The sequence below is a fragment of the Xiphophorus maculatus genome, chromosome 4, assembly GCF_002775205.1.
Source record: "Xiphophorus maculatus strain JP 163 A chromosome 4, X_maculatus-5.0-male, whole genome shotgun sequence".
In the NCBI taxonomy this organism is placed as follows: domain Eukaryota; kingdom Metazoa; phylum Chordata; class Actinopteri; order Cyprinodontiformes; family Poeciliidae; genus Xiphophorus; species Xiphophorus maculatus.
In genome coordinates, this window is record NC_036446.1 from 9,971,717 (window position 1) to 9,991,963 (window position 20,247).

At 36.1% G+C, this 20,247-nt stretch overlaps 1 protein-coding gene across 2 annotated transcripts in view; it reads right to left on the reverse strand.

The window, feature by feature from the left end:
- Positions 1 to 17,113, reverse strand: part of LOC102233814 (synaptosomal-associated protein 25-A-like) — a 34,646-nt gene extending 17,533 nt beyond the window's left edge. For both annotated transcript variants that reach the window (XM_023332554.1, XM_023332555.1), the window contains exons 1-2: positions 16,993 to 17,113; positions 399 to 504 (exon numbers count right to left, since the gene is read on the reverse strand). In XM_023332554.1, coding sequence (XP_023188322.1) covers positions 399 to 470 — 72 coding nt within the window. In that variant the 5' untranslated portion in view covers positions 471 to 504; positions 16,993 to 17,113. The remainder of the gene's footprint in view (positions 1 to 398; positions 505 to 16,992) is intronic.
- Between the last annotated feature and the right edge of the window lie 3,134 nt (positions 17,114 to 20,247).

The window sequence follows — 20,247 nt, forward strand, 5'->3', positions numbered from 1 at the left end:
TAATCCCACCTACAACGATTTACAGTCGAGAAGAAAAGAGACTTTCAGAACCAACTGCTGAATCAAGAAACTGTTGAATTATTAGAGGTACTATGTCTGAAAGTCTGGGAGCTTTGGCAGTACATTTGTGTGTCCTTACAAGAACAGGTCATTTTGAAATGTCAAATTATAATTGGCATGTCACAAAGCAATGCTCTTTTCAGTGCAGACCATATTTAGCCTCGCATTCTGTGTTCTGTCTGTCCTCTGTGCTACTCTTCCATGCTGTTACATTGTTGATTCAGATTTATTTGTTTTCCAACACATCTAACACATGTTGTTAGGTATATTATTCTAAAATTAGAAAAATACAATTGTCTGTCCTTAAATAACTTGGCTTATGTGTTTTGAAAATGTACCTCATCAGCGATCTGGTCTGCACGTGTCTGCAGGTCGGCCAGCTCATTGCGCATGTCTGCTTCATCTGCCATGACGACTGTTGAACTTCACTTCAATTAAAAGACACTGGAGAGAGAGAGAAAGAAAAGGAGAAATGTTACTATTGTCTTGATTACTGCTAAGCAGGAGGGGTAGACATTTTGCTTTGTGTTGCTCTGCTTTCATTCAGATTAACATTATTTATGTTTCTATAAAGGGTTTTGAGATTGCCTTGTTTTGTTAGTAGTTGATTTCTTAGGTTTGGGTTAGCGTTGCATATTTATAGAATGAGATTTTTGCTCTTCATTTAGCTTCATCCATATTTCACTAAACCTTAAACATCCCATCTCTGGCTATTGAACAAAAGCATCCCCATTGCATGACACTTCGACCACCGTGTTACACCTAGAGGACAGTCAATGCATGGTAATGTCTCAACATTTACACTGTGAAGCTGAATTATAATTACTTAGACTCAAAGATGGTTTGTAGCATTCATAGATATTTGTTAAGGACTCAAACATGTGACCTGAACAGCACATACAACTTATTTTGTCTTTCTTTCAACAATGGATTTCTTCTTGCCATTCTTTGTGGAGAGCACAACTAATATTTTTCCTGTCGACAGATGCTCCCACTGTGTTCAGGGGGTGTCCATGTAGGTTTATAATTTTACACACTTCACGATGAATTACTGTTTAGGTATTGAACAAAGCAAGAGTCAACTTAAAACCTGTGTCATTGGTTTGAATTATGAAGGAAATATTAAAATCTACAAATAAATTCTAATTAAGCATGTTAATCCAACAGTGCAGATAAATACAAATAAGCCTGAACGACAAGCACGCTCAAACTCAATTTACAAAGACTGATGGCAGTCTAAGAAATAAATACACCAAAGTGGATGTCAAAGTCAAGATGCAAATAAAAATGAATAAATTATTTATTTATTTATTTATTTTAGGAAATAAAGAGGTGAGGAAGACGAACACCTAAAGGAAACAACTCCCAGTCTTTAAACTTTCTGATACACACAACTTGTAGCAATTCGTCTTTCCAAAGTGTACCTCAGGCAAACATGTAAGTCAGCAAATTAAGTTTTGAATCTTGAAGTGAAATCTTGACAATATAAATATTTCACTGTGTAACACTCTTCCAGACATCAGAGCTCAGCACACAGCATCACACAGCAACACGCAGCAACACACAGCAACACGCAGCAACACACAGCAACACACAGCAAAACGCATCAACCTTGTGCTACAAACAGAAGAAGAAACAATATACTTAAATAAAGTGTGCAAAAGGATCCATAGCTATTTTTTCTCACTATCTGACTTTAAATAAATCTTGATTAAGTTCAGTAAAGATTACCAAAATTATTTTTAGCCTTTTATTTCAAATTCAGAAGTCTATGTACAGTATATCATTAATTTTAGGTAGAATTGCTTTTTAAACTGTGTGACTTCTGGTCAAATATTTTGGGTTTCCATTCAAAAACTTTTCATAATAGTTTTCTGAAGTTTTAGACCATTCCTCCAGATAGACCTGATGTAACTGAATGGGGTTAATTAGCTGCTTTACTTGTAAATTTTTAATGGGCCTGAAATCAGAACTTTGTGATTTCTACTCTAAAACACTGACTATGTTGTAATTTATTTGACTATAAGTCTGGGTTCTTGTCCATTCGGAAGAGTCGTTTATTTCCATGTAATGTTCTTTCTTCATAATGCAGTCTATTTTGTGAAGTGCACCAGTCCCTCCTGTAGCAAAACACAACCATAAATGATACTGCCACCCAAATGCTTTGAGCTGGGATGATTTTCACAGTTTTGCAATCTTCTTCTGTTCCTCCCTGAAATGTAACAATGGTCTTTAGATTCAAACACTTTCAATTTAAGCTTCAGCAGATGACAAGATGTATGTCCAAAAATTAAGCTCTTTGTCTCTAGTTGCATTTGTAAACTTTTTTCTGGCTTTTTATATTGTATTGAGAGTAATTACTCCTTCACTGAGTGATCTTCTAGTAAAAGTTGGTACAGGACTCACAGGAAATGACTCTCCAGTCATTACCAGTTTAGTTTAGTCCAAAGAGATAAATGTGGGCCCACTCTTATTTTTCCGATAATATTCTAGCATTGATCAAATAGAGATAAATTTGGTAATCGTAACTGACCTAATGCAGGAAACATTTAGCCATATTTAATATCAGACAAGGCGGGGGGGAAAATTAACTGAGTATAAATATGTAGTTTTAACTGTATGTTATATAATATGAACACAATTGTAGAGGGATAGAATACAGACCGAAGAGTATCAAAACAAACAAGAAAAAATGTCAAGAGGATTGACTACTAAACAGAGGCATGAGTCTATTTTTACTGTAGTCATGTGCATAACCATGCACAGATTCATTGGTGGTGCACTCCATGAAAAATGGATGTGCTTGTTACTCTCTAGTTTGAAGGAGGGACATGGAGTTCAAAATGGAGGCAACAAAGGCTGAGGGGAGAAAAAAAGAAACCAACTCTATTCTGGTTCTTCCTTTTCTTACAGTCTGCCTCACACTCTCCATCTGTCTCACTCAATAATTAAGACTTCAACAAGACAAATAATGTGATCTGCTCCAATCAGAGCTCATTTGGGAGAATAATGCATTTTAGTTTCAATAGCTGAACTCATACTAGAGAATTTCTGTTCCTGTGTCACTTGATTTAAATTTAACAACCCAGCAGCTTGCTGCTCGGGACTCATTAAAGCTTTATGTGATCTAATCTACTTTATGATAGAGTGTATAAAAGGGACTAAGAGTCGGCTGCTTTCCAGAGTCTGTCAGGGAATGTGTTGAGGTATTTTATTTTTTAGCCAGACTTGGCAAAATTTAAAAAGGGAATCATTTTGTAATGCAAAATGCCATTGGCATAAGATTATGTAAACAAATTTTAGGGAGGCAAACGGAAAAAGCAACTTGTCAACTGTAATAGTTTGCAGATTTTTGAAACCTGGGCATTAGTTTCCGATTCATCGCCCGAGTTTATCTGTCAGTCAGTAGATCTCTGAGGTGAGCAGACAAGGTCAGTTAGAGTCACAGCTGGATGTTTGATAAACTATCTCCTTGCTCTGTCTCTCCATCCGTCCTTATTACTCTTTCCTCCTTCCCCGCGGAGTCGTCAAACCAGTTAATAATTGAACATGCGACGGGAAAGAAAGATGGAGGGGGGGAGTTGGGAAAAAAATGCCCACCCAAAGTGCTCCTCTTCTACATTCATGTTCCATCTCTTCATATATAGATATATGTCAGTTTTTGTCTGCAAAGGCTGGCAAGAAAACCACTTAAATATTTATGTTGGCATTTTACCTTCTAGTTTTTTGACTACTTATGTAATTCTAACAATGAATGCTGAGTTCATATATTAGCAGCATTGAAGGTAACCACAAGCTGAGCAGGAGAGAGCCACAACTGAGCAAATTAATGCACTATTTTAATATCTGAGGCTCTTTTGTGTGTCTATGAATGCTATGCAACAACACGCTAACTTGGTGAGGGAAAAACTGGACCAAACGGATTAATAACACACAAGGAACCAGGTGAGTAATAAGGAGCAGGATTTTAAGGTGATTGATTAACAGTTCATCTGACAAACTGTTGCCTGTTAGGCAGGATCAGATGCTTTTTATTACACCACAAATTAACTTGCAATTATGAGACGAAGAGCATCACTGTTGTACATCTGTCTAATTAAAGTGATTTAATAGATAATTTTATATTCCATACCAAGTAAACACCAGCAGAGCTGCAGACAAGCTTAAAGTGCTGGATGACATTATTGGAAAGTAATTCATAAGACAACTACATTTTCAAAAGTAAAATAAACTACAAGCAATAAAATTTGCAACAAACGTGAAGTGCTTAGTAATCCAACTCATGCAAATTTATGTAAATTTCTATATAATCTAATTGCAAAATGTTTTCTTATTGTGAAAATGTTGTATTTATAAATGGGAATTTAACAAGTTTAAGAAATTACAAGTAGAAGAACTGGCTAATATACTAATATCAATGTTCTAAAGGGAATATCGCACATTGCTCCTAAAACCATTTTTAATGGTTATTATAACTAAGTAATGATTAATTTAATGTGCTGAAACAAAAGAAGCTTAATTTTTCAGATGCTGTTAATCCAGCCTTTGTATTTTTACCATTGTCTGAAGTTTAGACTTGAATTTAAGAAGTTCTATAAATGCTACGTTTTATTCACGCTACTTCTGCAAATAAGGTGTTTGATTTTAATGTAAATAATAATAATACTATGATTAATTTAATTCTGCATATGCTGCTTCTTATGTTTGTCTAATTCCTGGATGTTTCCAAAGGGTAAGGTTGTCTTTTAAGTTCTTGTGTTGCCCTGATTTTATAGGTCTTAGAATATACCAACATATGTATCTATACATATATTTTAACTTTGATATTTTCCTGTATTTCTGCCAATATATGATAGCTTGCATACAATGTATGCAACAGAAATAAATAAAAAAATGATTGTGCTCATATGAATGCCAGAGAAGCTATGACAAATATTGAGCAATATAATTTTCCAATTATATAATAATGAAACTCTTCATTACAACATTATGGGTAATGATGCTGCAATTAGCTCATTGTAACATTGTTTTCCTTTGCATTGTTACACTTGCAGCAGTAAAACCGCATTAGGCAGAATATAACAGTAACAAGTCCAAACATTCATCAGAAGAAGGTAACTAAGTGGTAGTAAACGATTGCAAAAATGCAACTTTGATGATAAACTGGTAGTTTTGCTGACTCATATCACTGTATTCATGCAAAACAAGTCAAATCTGGTGAAACATGCATTAATGTTTCAAGTCCTGTTTAATCTAGACCAAGTTGTTAGTCATCTCTTTTTACCATGCTCTCAGATACTCAATCTCCTGATGCTCCTCACTGTGTGCATCCTCCCACTGATCTGCTGTTATTGATCCAATGCTGATTGATTTTCTCTTAGCTGTTACATCGCTTCCTGTCAACTCACACATCCTCAGCACAGGTTCTTCTTTTAATTTCCAGTCAGATTTCAGCATTTATTCTCAGTTAGAAGATTCTTTGCAGTTTATTAAAACTAAAAGAAAGACATTTCTTCCCTTTTACACTTTTGCACAAATTTGCATTATTAATTTTTAGTTGACTAAAAACCTCCTTTAGTCCTGAAACAGCTCATGTCGTTCATAATGATTCGCTTTATGGCTGTAGTTTGGAGCAATCCTAGTTAGCAGCAGGTTTTTTATTGTTGTAGTCACAATATGTTCATTTTGACATGTAAAAATATGAAGAGTAAAAAGAATACATTACCAACATACATTTATTTAAAGTGCTATCTTAAAATCTTTAAAATACAGCACAAAAAGTATAAAATGACTATTCAGCACAGAATAAAGAGCTATAAACCAAATTTTCAGTCCAGTGGAGAGATAATGTTTTAAGTCCTGACAAAATTGGTAAGAAGATAGATTAGAGAATGGCAGCAAAAGGATAAGGTTTTAATATTTTCAAGTATTTCTGATTAAGCTTATTCAAATTTCAATTTCAGATTCACATCCACTTCTCAGTGTTTTTTTCTTATGCCATCCCTTTGACATCATATTTGAATGTTAAAGTCCCTTCCTCTTTAACATGCTACACACGCTTCGCATCCAAACATGCATCTGCAGTAAAAGCTGACATACAGCAGGGTCCGAGTGTCCCCATCCCCCATCCCCCTGCTAGCCATCACTTGTCTTGAATGACAGCTGCTGGAAGGACTGTACTGCCAGGCTCATCCCATGGAGAGATTAAAGTCAGCAGGGAAAGAGGATTTGGTCTCCACTGTGCTCTCTCTCTCTCTCTTTCTCTCTCTCTCTCCTGACTTCATCTCCTGCCTTCTTGTCTCTTCTTCATCTGCTTTCCATGCCGTTTCTGTCTATAAATATATCGCCTGCATTACTGTATATTATGAAAGACCTGAGTTGAAATGTTTTCTATTAACTTACATAAAAGTCTGTTTCTTCATCACTATCTGTCAAATATGCACAGAAGTGACTCCACTTGTGGCTGAACGCAGCTGGTGTTGGTTTGTTCTTGGAAACTGGGCCAGACATGGAGCAGGGATGAGCAACAAACCCAAGCATAACAGCAGATAGAGTCAAAGAGACACTAGAGACACTAAAAGGGCAACAATGAATTATTGATTGAAATATTAATAGCATTAATCCTAAAAGCTGTAGAACTGAAAAATTTAAACTGATTTGGCAACAGTCTTCATAACAAAACTATAACCCCTCAGTAAAAAAAGCAATTGATAGAGGAGAGAAATGAGCGAAGGAGACAAAACAAAGATTCCATGATAGTTTTATTTCAGATTAAAGTCTCATCTACATTTCCAAATTTAGCCTGTTGTTTTGTTGTCTCTCCTGTACATGCATTATTATTTACACCTGTCTTTATTAGTCAGTCTGATTCTGCCAGGCAGCTACTTTATTACTACTAGCTTGTTATGCACAAAATCTTTCAGAAGACTCTTAAAAGCAAAGGGGGGGGGGGGGGGGGGGTTGAATTGATTGAGTCTGCCAACCTGGTTGACCAGCATGTAAACAAACAAAGCAAACAATTACCCTTAAATAGGTGTGTTGAATGGCACATTGAAATTGCCTTACAATCCTGGTGTGTGATAAAACCCCAACTATGCTCTATATTAAAGGTTTTATTTATTTTAAACTTCATTTTATTGCCTATAAGCAAGAGGCAATAAAAATGGATTTTTTTACTGAAATGCATCACTGTCTGAAACCACAGATTGTTTCAAGTCTTTTCCATAAAGCAAATATACAGCAAGTTGATATAATAAAATGCATAAATTATAGTAATTTTTGTAAGTAAATAGTGTTATCTGATGCATGCTTTTTTAAAATTAATTTACCTTTTTTAAATTTCTGAAACTTTTTAAGAAAAGTTACAACTGTCTAACTTCACATCGCTGTCTGCAGCCTGCAGCCGGGTGTGAAACAAACATCAGTCCTGTCAAGTGTCTGCTACACAATTACATGAACTCAGTTAAAAAAATATATGTTTCAAAGTTCTGAAAGTCAATAGATTTCTTCTAAAAATAAAAAACGAACAACAAAAAATAATAGATCAATTTATAATTGAAAAATAAAATAATACTGATTATTTAATTTGTGAAAAACAGATATCACAGTTATTTGAAAATTTAAATTTAACTTCTAGACATGCAGCAGCCTCTTTGAAGAAAAAAATATATTTTGAAACTGTTTCATTTGTAGACCAAGCAATGAAAAAATGTAATGTAAACTTAAATTATCTGACTGAGGTTGAAAAGCTTAAATTCAAGAAATTGGTTGCCCATGTCTTTTTGTATAAGGTTTATGGCAAAAGCCCCTAGGAAAAATAAGGATAATGAAAAAAAAAACATGCACAAGCACAAGATATCAATGAAGAGTCAATGTTTAGATAAAAACAATCAGGCCCTTGTAAACTGGGGTCATGTGAACTCTATCTCAAACATGAACTGTTCAGTGTCTCCACACATCAACATAACTAGAAGAAACCCTCTGAAAAACATTTTCAAGTTGTATTTATCTGCATTGATCTACAGAGTAGCTGCAACTACAGCTGACACTACCTGCAGCGAGGCAGGGATGCAGGACTGAAAGGAAGAAAGGAGCCATGTTAATTATCCCTAGCTAAAGCAGAATGTAATTCTGTCAGGATAAACTGGCTCACTTCTGCAATGAAAAGGCGGCTATCAATCAGGAAGCGTGTCCATCTAAGATAAACAGTGTTTGTGAAGGAAATAGGACATCAAGACAGGGTGGCTGCTCTGAATCTCACAGTCATGGAAACCAGGTCAGGTTTTCAGTTGTTTGGCTGCATGTTTCTCATGGGTTTACAGAGGCGCTAATCTAAATCTGGTGATTTTAGGGAAGCTGCTGCATGTTTGTCTGTTCCTACAGATCTTTTCCAGGTGCAGAAGGAAACGAGTCGGAAAACACAGCGGGAGTTGAAATTAACATTGTTTTTTCTGGTGTTGCTTTCTTAGTCTAAGTGCATGTACATTTATTTCTAGCACAATTGCATGGCACAGAGTGAACTAATGCAACTGGCTTTCTGAAAAGGGAAACATTCAACTTTGCTGTGATATTGTGAAAGAGAAATAAAATAAGTGATTAAGACATAAATGTAGTATTTAAGCTTTGAGTAGTAACTGCATTATTTATTTGAACAATGTTTGGCTTGCTGTGCACAGCAGGCCAATTACCTCATAATTTATGCAAAAGAAAATGTACAGTAACAAATTAAAACTGACAACCTGTGAATCTAAAATTGAATAGACAGCTTTTCCTAACTTCTCCTCTGTGTCCCCTTAAGTGAAAGTCACATTGTCCACAGACTCACCATGTCAGGCTATTAATAACAAGGGTTCTGTGAAGGGTAATGCTTCTGCACAAAGACACTGGGTGGGACCAGAAACCACAACACGGGAGTCTTTTGGTTTATTATTCTTTGGGTAAAACTGTGCCAACATTAGCAGTGATTTGTTTATTCCAAATTGTTTTGATGGTGTATGTATGATGGTTTGTCCTTAATTATTAAAGAAATATGCTGATATAATGATTATGCAATCTAAAAATAAAAACGTAACATCCATGATATAAACATGACATGGAAACATTTGATCAGTTTTATCACAAACCGTGCTTGAAATTTCTTTTCCAGTGTCTCCTAGCTAAATTAAAAGCTCCTCTTTACTTTTAAGCACTACTTTACTTCTGGTTACTTCTGATAAACAGCAACAATTCATATGGTTATAATGCAAATAAATGTGAAAACGTTCAAGGGGTGTGAATAATTTTCATCAGATAAACCAACATCAACATTTTACAGTTTCACCATTTCCCATATTTTTATGTTAGATAAGCAGCAGTAATTCACTGAGTACTAAAAACTCTTAAATACCTTTGTGGAAAAACAACTAGTGATGACCCAATCTTCAAATTTCAACCACATATATCTGATATTTCTGTATGAAATGCTTATTTTACAGCAACTTTTATCTTTTTTTTTTTTTTTTAAACATATTGTTCCTTTAACCAACAAAATACCTTTTCAAAATTGTCATTGGTAGGTTACACAATCAATCCTAATTCAAACTGATTACATTGTCCAAACCAAATAAACACACACATATTTAATTGATCTAGTTCACAGAATATAACTTAATAACTGTCTCTATTCACATACACACTTCACATACTTCACTTACTCTTTGTTACAACAACACCAACATGTTCAAAATTATAACAATTTTTTTAATCCAAGCATCAGAGAGGTTAGAGATGCTAACATGCCTCATATACACATGTAAAATCATTAAACATACACACACACACCAGGATTTCTTGCACAGTTGTTGCTACAATGTCAAGTTGGGTTCACACAGAGGGGATGTAGTGTTCAAAACATTTCTTTTTCTATGGTTAAATAGTTATTATATGTTGCAGTTTTCTAATTATAACAACCAAACCCCCAGAGCAAACACACTGTTGACCTATACTCTGTAAATATACCAAGATCTGACCCGGGCAGAGAACAAGAGGAGAGCCTGAGGGCTAAACCATTCAGACCATTCACCCTCCACTTTCTGCCTCACTGATGATATATTATGCAGCTCCAGTAGTATAGACAGAAAAACTTGGAGTAGCTTCTTTTACTCATATTACAGGCAGATTTATTGAAACAGCAAAACAATATATATCCAAATCAGTCCACAACAATCCCGTCGCACAGACAGACTAACATTTTATTGGATCCATTTCACTTCATGAGATGCTAGTGAAAGTCTTGGAGCGATTGCAGTATATAACACATTACTCCACCTCCTTCACCTACTGCTGCACACTGCCCGTCAGCTGAGTAGTTAGAGGCTTGTGCACTTTTCCCTTGCTTACAAGAAAAACAATTTTTGTTTGTGAATATTGTCAAGAAAAACTCAACAAGTGATAGCACGAGTCTTTTAGGACAACACTGTTTTGAAACGACAGTTAATAAACTACATGCTTCTTGTAGACATACTGTATACAAACATGCATCGCATTTTCCAGTTGTCCACTTTGACATTACTGTGCAGACCAAAAAGCTCAAACTAATATTTCTAAAAATTGTCGAAATTTTGTTTAAGTATTTCTTCAACTGTTTTAATATGCAGTGTTTAATTTTAATACTGCTCTGTATCAAAATCAAACTTCCTGATTTCCACTCGGGTTAAGCACAACGTTTGAGTGTGAGAGGAACAAGGCGATTTCCTGCCGACAGCAGCGCCTGCTGTGACAATATGGCTTCACTGAATTAAAGCGTTCCCTATGGAGAGGCAGGAGGGACACACACAGAGAAATCTGCTGTGGAAAATTACAGATGAGATATGGAGTAACTTACATTAGTAAAAAAAAAAAAAAAAAAAACACTTCTCAAGATTTTTTTAGACATGCCAAAACAGGAGTGCACAGGTTTTTTTAAAAAATAAAATAAACAAAACATTCTATTTTTCAAGTTTTAGAAAAACAACTCAGCAACAAAGACATACAAGTTCTCCCACTGAATAAAAACTCCCAAAATGCCAGGTTTGAGTTTTAAAACTGTTACAGATCCTACAATAAAAACAGACAGCAGTTTCCCAGCAGTCGGCAATGTTTTGTCTCACTTGAGCAGATTGTATTTCCGGCATTTATTCGTTATAAATATTTATATATAATCCAAAAGAGAGACAGGCGGAAAACTACCACAGACAGGCAATAGTTGAGACAAGCAGATTAAAGAAACTGGCAGAAAACAAAGTTCTGAAGAGACGAGTGATCACGCAGATGAAAACCTTAACTTTTGAAACTTTTTAATTGATTTTCAAAAGACTAATCATATCTTTTGACAAAAACAAGTATTTATAGCTGCCACTAAGGGCCTTTGTCTTTAATTTCATGATTGGTCAATTAAAGTGAGTCTGTCAGCATGCTACCCATAAAGCAGAAAGACGGAACTGTGTGCAGGCAGGCAAACATTATAATGTGGGAAGCACAGGAGATTCAAAGCAATCATTCAAGGCCTGCAGGGATAATCACGGCAAAGTCCCACTGTCCCATTCACAGAGGATAAAACCCACTGGATTAATCTGTCGTCACACAGAATACACACACAAGCATGAAAATACTTGCATAACCCATAAACTACTCTTTCTCTTAGTCTCTGCACTTTCTATCAAACATTTTTCCCTTTTCCGTAACCACCTCTTGGTCACTTTAGCTCAATCACAAACAGACCTACAGCTCGCTGCTATAGCATGCACACATTCAAGATGACACCTGTCAACATGCTGCTCTTTACATGGTTGTCAATTATGCATATCTGCATGCACCGACTTTTCAAAGGGAGAGACAGAGCAATAAAAAAGTGACTCCTTTTGGTGCCAATTAAATGTTTCAGATGACAAAACAAATTTATGTAAAGTTTTTGTTGTGTGTTTTACTCTTTTTTCATATTTATGTTTAGCATTTGTTCAATGTTTACCGTTTTCCAAATCGGTTATAAATTAAGTTTGGCTAAAAATGAGAAGTTTCTTTTGTATGGGTGGAAGAAGGTGTCCAAATCAACCTGACCATACATGAAAAACTAATTAACTTCTGCTTAAACTTGCTTAGTGGAAAAATTGTCATCTGGCTTTTACAATAATTGTCAAAGGGAGTCTTAAAGCACGGTGGAGGAATTTGAGACACTCATTTTTGCAGAAACATTGCAGGGCTTTCCAGTGTTAAACATTTAGAACTGAATTTTGACAAGGCCACTCCAAAACATTAAAGTTGTTTTATTACAAAACTCATGATTTCATCAATTATGACAAGTTATCGGGTCAGAAGGTGACAAAAAAGCCGAAAATGTCTGCATGTGTGTATCACCATGTTTGACTGTAAATATGACGTTCTTTTACTCAGATTTGTATGGTGGATGTAATGGGAGGAAAGTTGGTTAGGATCGCTTCTTCCCCCTGTTTATGAAATTTTAATGTAATTACTGCTTTTTGTATTTGTTAAGTCGATCCTTTTCTGATATCATTTTTTTGATAATCTGAAAAAAAAATAAAGTTTAAATTGTAAAAAGCAGAATGCTTTTTTTACACTATTTATTGGAAAACATTGAATATGAACAAAAATCAGGACAACTGTATGCATTAAATACATTGATTCTCTTGTGATAAACATATCTCTGTCTAAAACAGGCTAATAAACTCTTCCCAAATGGGAATTATTTGTCTATTCTTCTTGCCCTTAAGTCAATAACCTTGCCTTCAAGGTAGCACAGGAGCATTTCTACAGCAAGAAGCAAGGAATCAGGTTACTTCGACTTTGCCGCTTCACCCTGATCAATAAGAGGAGATCATGTCACAATTTCAGGGAACTTAGAAATTACAGGCTGATGGAGCGTTAGAGTTGGAGTACATTTTGTGTGTGTTTGAAAGGGGGATTTGTTTGTGTGTGAAAAGAAAGAGGGGTTGGTAAAACAGAGAAAAAGCTCTGAACACAGCTGCCACTTCAGCTCGCAGAGGACAAGAGGTGTGAAATGAAAGAAAATGGAAGAACATGCAGGGCTTTTCACCAGAGGGCATTGTGTGGATCCCTCATGTTCAACAAATGTATGAATTTTACTCCCTGTCACATGAAACACTCAAATATTGTGAGAAGCATTTTTGCAGTGTTGCCTGTTGGCATTTAGGATCGACTGAGAAGCATTGCAATAATGTCCAAGCAACCAAACGCACAGATATGTCAACACAGAGTTGGAAAAAAATAAACAAAGGTCAGTGTGTAACACTGTATCATAACATTTAAATATGAAAAAGAAAGTGTCAAATTATAAAACAAAAGTGTGGCGAATGATTGGCAAATTTATTCTGACAAAAATTGGGCCATCCATTGCAACTATTGCATCCTGCTGGAAAAATGTGAGCTTTAAATGTTCGAACCTCATAGGTGGGCAACATGAAAATGTGATCAATCCACTGAGGTGACAGGAGAACGTGTCCTTGTGTGCATAATGCTTATTTTTAACAGATGTAGCAGTACTGGACTGGAGCCTGGTGGTAATTTCTCACCTTTTTCTGGTGGAGTGACGGGGGAGGAAGAGGAGGAGGTGGTGGTAAAGGGGTTCTTATGTGTGATGACAGCAGGTACAATTTTCCCACCAGGAAGCCGATTTTATGTGCAGCCTGGTTTCTTCTTCATCACAACATTTCAAATTGAAAGAATAAGATGAAAAGTTCCAGCTTCTCCTTAAAACATTGGGAATGTTTTTAGCAATCTAACTGAAAATATTCTGCGGCGCACAGAGCAGGTCAAATTGCATGCGTCACCTACAATGACTGTTTTCCTCTAGCTCTCTTCAAAATGTTCTTGCTGGACCTTTTGAAACGAGTCTTACTAAATCTCCAAAATATGAACGATTTTGTGAGTTATGTTGTTTTGCTGACTCAGAATACACGGTTAATCATAACGTTAAATTTGGATGACTTATTTAAATCCTGGATAATTCCATGTTTCCAACTTTCTGTGCAAAAATAAGTCCAGCTATGAGATTGTTTTTTATCTGCAACGAGGATTTGATTACATTTTTTGCCTTTCTCTAGTCTATTAATAGAATCCATGGTTCCTCAGGTGAAACATGATTTAGCTCATGTTTCTTGAAGTCCTCCTCCTCTGGAGGCTCAGTCTCACTGGGCCAGAGGAGGACTGATCACCCTGTCTTATTTGATTACAATTACTTATTTTGATTACAATTAATACTTCCATTAACATCAAATCGTTTACCACGCTCTCTGGGTCATTTGGTAACTTCCTTTAGCAAATATCGTTCTTTGTGTCTAACACGGTTCTCTGTTTAACATGGAGAATCATCAAGATATGAACTGAGCCAGAACAGACAGCTGCCAGTCTCTGGGTATCTCTCCAGCCAAGAGAGGCAAGAAGGTGACAGAATCCCAGAGCAAAAATTCAAATTTGTTCTGCGAAATTCAACAGCCTCGAATGATCCAAAACAAGTCAGTTCTTTGGTGGTTCTACCCCTGGTGGTTCTAGTATTGACAGCTGGTGAATCAATATTGGCTTCATTCTCAGTGCTAGCATGTTTATTCTGTAATTGAAGTCTCATCACTTTTGAGCTGACGCTACATAAATCTTGTCAAATATATAAAAATCGTCTTTGTTTCTTTTATGTGATGCAGATTAATCAATGGATTAGTAAAGCAAAAATCATTCAGACTGTTTTTTTTTTCTTTATACATTATGAAACTGATTTATTTTGGTATGATAATGTAGCTAAGCATTGTTGATCTACAGTATGTTACAGATCCGTTGGTTGTAAGTCAGATTCCTTTTTTACTCTGTGTGTGGGTGTTCATTTCCTGTCCTAATTGAAATATCTACTTGTTTACTCCTGGCTACAAACATCACCAGGCTGCCAAACGAAGGCAGAACACGCAGCTGACCTGCTTAACACTCAGCCTGAGCCCTACATCCTCACTGGTATTACCACGAGTCCTGACGCAGAACAGGAAACAGGGATGGCCAGCATGCTTTTTTTAGTAGTAAAAGTTTAAACTTGTTCTTAACAACTATTGGCAGCTTTATCTGCGTGAGGCAGAGCACAACTCTGTGCTTGTATAACTTCACAGCTTTAGAGATGAGAACTTTCTACTGCATGTCTTCATCAGAAAGAAACAAAAACAAACCAGGGAAACCTGTGATGTTCTTGCTTACAGCTGAAGATTATCTGAAGCTCTTGTGAACCCATGTTCAAAGAAAGTTGTTGTCCATGATAAGTTAGGGACATTTTCAAAGCTGTGAATCATGTTGCTTAATTCACTGCTTCAGTTTTGCTTCTTCTAATTTTTCAACCTTGATCAAAGCTCAATGGAAGAAGAAATGTTCTGCTTTAATGGGGTTTTTCTGGCTAAATCAAAATGTATTATTCTAATTCAATAGTTCTCTGATTAGCTGTTTCCACCCTGGATGAGGCTCAGGAGATACTGCTGTCCCTAAATCCATATTTTTTACACCATAAAAATTCTCTTGGAGAAGTGCAGCATTTTTCTTCTGTCAGCCACTGAAGGTTTATTGCTGGAAAAAGAAAGTCTTTAATTTCTATTGTTCACAACATGCTTGCTCAGGAACTTAAATCTGTCTCTTAGTATGGATTGGAGTTGAACCAATCTCTAATTATCATCAAAAAAGTTGCTTTAAAAATAAAGTGACATTGACATACATCACGCTTTTCACCACAACACAGGAAAAGAATAGTGTCAATTGTTTGTCATATACTCTCAGTAAATGTTGCAGAAAAAATAATAAATCAAAGGCACATGCTGCTAATTATTCAAAATTATTTGCAGTGTTGCATGATATTAGGTAAAACATGACATTGGTTTACTGAGTACTTGTGAATACTGATTGCAATTAGCCCATATTTTCATCAGATTTTTTTCTTTCTTTTGTCCTCACCACTCTCCATGAGCTGCTGGATCTAGGGGACTGAGATCTGAATCAGATGTGGTGACAAACAGTGAAACTTCATCCAAGTGGCCAAATGGCACTTGATGGCAAACAGGGTTTTAACGCATAGCAGCTGAAACCTGATAACCGAACAAATACACCAACGAAGCGGACCTTTGTGAATGCATGTTGCACATGCTGACATACAATTATTGTCCAGTTTTAATCTAAATCTGACAAACTGACAAAACATTGGGAAATAACATTTCCCTAACATCTCTTTCTCATTCATGACGCCACCTTTAAAAGCAATTGAAAACATGTAATTAAGGTACATGTCGAGTGATGACTCTCAATGTTATGGCAATTTTTATTTATTTATTTTTTTGTCTAACTGATATATTTTTCTTTCATGATTTACACCAGAAATTAGAGGGAGATTGATTTTCTTCATTAACTTGAGGAAACCTCATAGGTGAAGTACCTCTGTACGTGCTTTCTGACTGTGACGGTAGAGCGTCAGCGCAGCCTGTAGTTCAGCTGAGCACTTCGGAGCTGTCCAGGGTGCTGAACCACATTCACTTTCCCCACCTCTACAGTATACAATCCCCGCAACAGACAGACAGTTCCAATGAATTTCACACAGAAAGTGGGATTTAAGTAAAATCTCCACAACAGTAATGTTTTAGGGTGTCACTAAATGTGATTTATGTAAAAATAAATAAATAAATAAATAAATAAATAAATAAATAAATAAAAGATAAAGGCAATAAGAAGAAATCTCGGGAGAGATCTTAAAAAGCGGCACTACTCACGAAAAAGATTAATTGTCACAATTCACATATCCTTCTGATAAACAAGCAGCTACTGGCGAACTTATGAAGCGGACATCTATGAATACTTCTTTAAACTTTTATCGGTGCGGTTATATTTAAATGTCAAAATTAAGAGGGGGGAAAAGGACAGAGTCAAACTTACCTGCTTAACTTTCTTTCTCTCGTCTTTCCTGTGAGTGTGGACAGGATGAAAATGTCTGTCCGCTCCAAAGCTCGGTTTAAAGGACTAACCTCGGTGGAAACACACTACCCTCCCCCCTCCTTAACCACCGCGCTACGCCTGGCGGATTTATACAGAGGAACTTCCGGTTTAGCCTTTGCTAAATAAAATCAGCACGGGAGTCACGAGCAAAAACTATATTTCTCAGTCCTTTTCGAGGAGTTTTAGGCCTTGCAGTAGCAGTACTTTTAGCACACACACACACACACTCAAAAAAAACCTTTTGTGCAACAAATTAAGTAAATAAAGCCTACATTTTTAATTTCAGTATAAATAGATCTGTTCTGTGAAGGTATAACAAGTTTGTTAGAAAACATTAATGAGCGAACAATATCCAAGAAACACAGGTCAGGGAGAAAATTATTAGGAAGCATAACGCTATTAGAAAGGTGATGGAGAGATAGATGGAGCTAAAGATAATGTAATCCTGAAGGCTGCAAAAGAATGAGAACTGGGGTTCCAAGAGAAGGTGGGGTTACTTAAGATCAGTACAATGTTCTTAAAGATACAACTAGAGTTGAAACGAAAATTTTCAAAATAAAGGATATTTGATTTACAGCTTCAATGTTTAGCAAAGCATTGCATCTGTAGAGTTGAATAAAATTGCACAGCTTTTTTGTCAACCATTTAGTGATAAGAAAGGAAATTATCTTCCAGGTTTCTTCCACTTCACAATTGGGCACTACTTTGTGTTCTTCTGTCACCTAAAATCTTAAAACAGATAAGAGTTTGTTGTTGTGATGACACTTTTTTTCTGAAATGAGGAGGAGCTGATATGGATACTTTTAATAGGTACTACAAAATTGAGTTTGATATTTCTAATGGAGCTTTTTTTCCCATAATTTGTAATAGTACTAATAGTATTAGTGATGGTAGTTGCTGTATTATATGATTTAGAAAGTAGAAATTACATTAGAAATACATCGAAATCTAGACTATATTCACCAAAACATAATACATGCAAATATTCTACATTATTTTTGCTTTTAATAGAAAATTATCCCTGTGAAAAAACATGTATGCTACTTTAATTCTCGCAGCAAAATTATCCTTTCTAAATCAATAAGACTTTTAATCTGAAGAGCCGGAGTTCTAATTTCCTGCTTTCCTGAATTGTATTTGCCCACAAAATGGCCGCGCCCTCTGACGTCAGAGGCAGTGGATAAAAGGTAGGGCATCTCAGCCCAACTCAAAGCCATGTTGGCTTTCTTTCTCCTGTGAACAGATTCTCCCGTCATTTATAAACAAGATCAGGACGCAAACTGGATATGTTTGTATATTATCCTAAATCTGATAGGTTAGTAGTTAGACTCTAGAAGGATTTAAACACACCGAGTTAAAAATAAAAAAAAATGTGAATTGATTTTCAAAAAGAGTTAAACCTAAACAAGGGGAATTTTAAAAGGAAACATGCAAAAGCTGCTCTGCTTTAAGATTCAGTGTTGAAGTGACAAGTGGCTGCAATGTTTTCAGTTTTCTCCAGTGCTTTGTTTCTCCACGCACACCTTTTACAGCCTTGACCTTCTTTCTCTTTGTCTGAACTCAGCCTTCTGAAAAATATGCACCCCAGCATTTCATTCTCAGCACACAGGTAGTGAGTGCATTCGAAAGAGAAGTAGTTTGGACATATTCTGCCATCTGTTGTCTTTCTTTCACTCCAACTCAGAACATCACAGTGCATTTTTTACTCAGTGCAAGAGCTGCAAAAACACTTAACCGCCATCGCGTCCAGAGCAACAAGATTTCTATTTGAAGAGAGGCGTTAAAATGCAGACAATCCAATGAGCTCTCTGCATCTCTTTTCATGTGCAAGTTCAAAACATGCTAATATCTGCTGATTTTTACAGCAACTTGTGTCTGCATTTCCATAAACATGAACCTGGACGGTCCTCCCTGTCCTTCTGAGATTGCTCAGGGTGTGCACAGCTGTTTTCCCCTTGAGCCCTTGACTTCATACGATCAGATTCATGAATTTTAAATAGCATCCAAGTGACACACAGAGGAACAAGCTGACGAGAACACCGTTTTAAGACGGGGTGCTGCCATCTTTTTCTGGGCTTTACACTGCACAGAAGGCTTCCAGCAGCCCCCACATTATATGAGATTAGTGAACATTACATCCCACAGTAAAAAAGCAGTCTTACATTTTTATACATCATTTCATTACATTATGTCTTTTATAGCATGCCACAGGAATCTTTGTGGAGGTTTAAACTACCTCAACCTTCAACTTGATAATTATGTGATTTTTCTTTGGAGCTGGAAAAGGTCACATTTTAAAGTAGATAATCAGTAGATTTAGATTCCTGGTTTCTGAAAGAAAAAAAAAAAGTTTAAGTTCCTTTCTCTAAACCAATTGTTCAAGATTTCATTTGTTTCCCTATGACGATCATGATGGTAAAAGTTGCTATTCATTCATTCATTGCCAAATTCAGTGTTGAATTTGTTCTCCTTATTTGCTGTTATTTGTTTTTGTAATATTATATAACAAAATCTGGTTGCTGAATATGATAGTCAAATTTTTTTATAAGAACATTCGATTGTAATCAGTTTTTATGTGTCCAGTCCAGATCTTTGTCTTTATGATGCAGATCAAGTGGACCTATTGTTCCACATAACGCCTCCACCTAGCATCAGGGTACGGTAATGTGATGTAATAAATACACTGCTAAATAAATTTGAACTCCAGTGGGAGGTCAAATAAATGTTATTTTGGGATATTGTGGGTAAAAACTGAGCACAAATCTTCCAAAGCATCAACATAGTTTGGTCCACATTTATCACAGTGGGTCCTAGATGAAACAAAAAAGAAGAAAAGAATAATTAAGAAAAAATGAGCAGCAGAGAAAGGAAATGGTGATACAGAAACAAGGTCTGAGATCCATTTGCTGCCAAAATCAATTGGACTTTTCAGTGTGATGACTTTAAACAATGTGTTTTCATCACTGCTGCAGGACGTTCCGCCGCCCCACCATCCCTCCACTTACCTCTGTCACCATCACTGTCCTCCTCAGAAGATCCAGTTAGTTGAGCCAATCTGTTTTTTGCCCGTGATGGATTAGCCTTGTCTTCTTGAAGTTAACGGCCCCATGGAGAAACCCATTAAAAGAGATCCCTCCCAAGTGATGAGTACAATGAATCTCACTTAATTGTCATTGATTAAATGAAGACTGATTT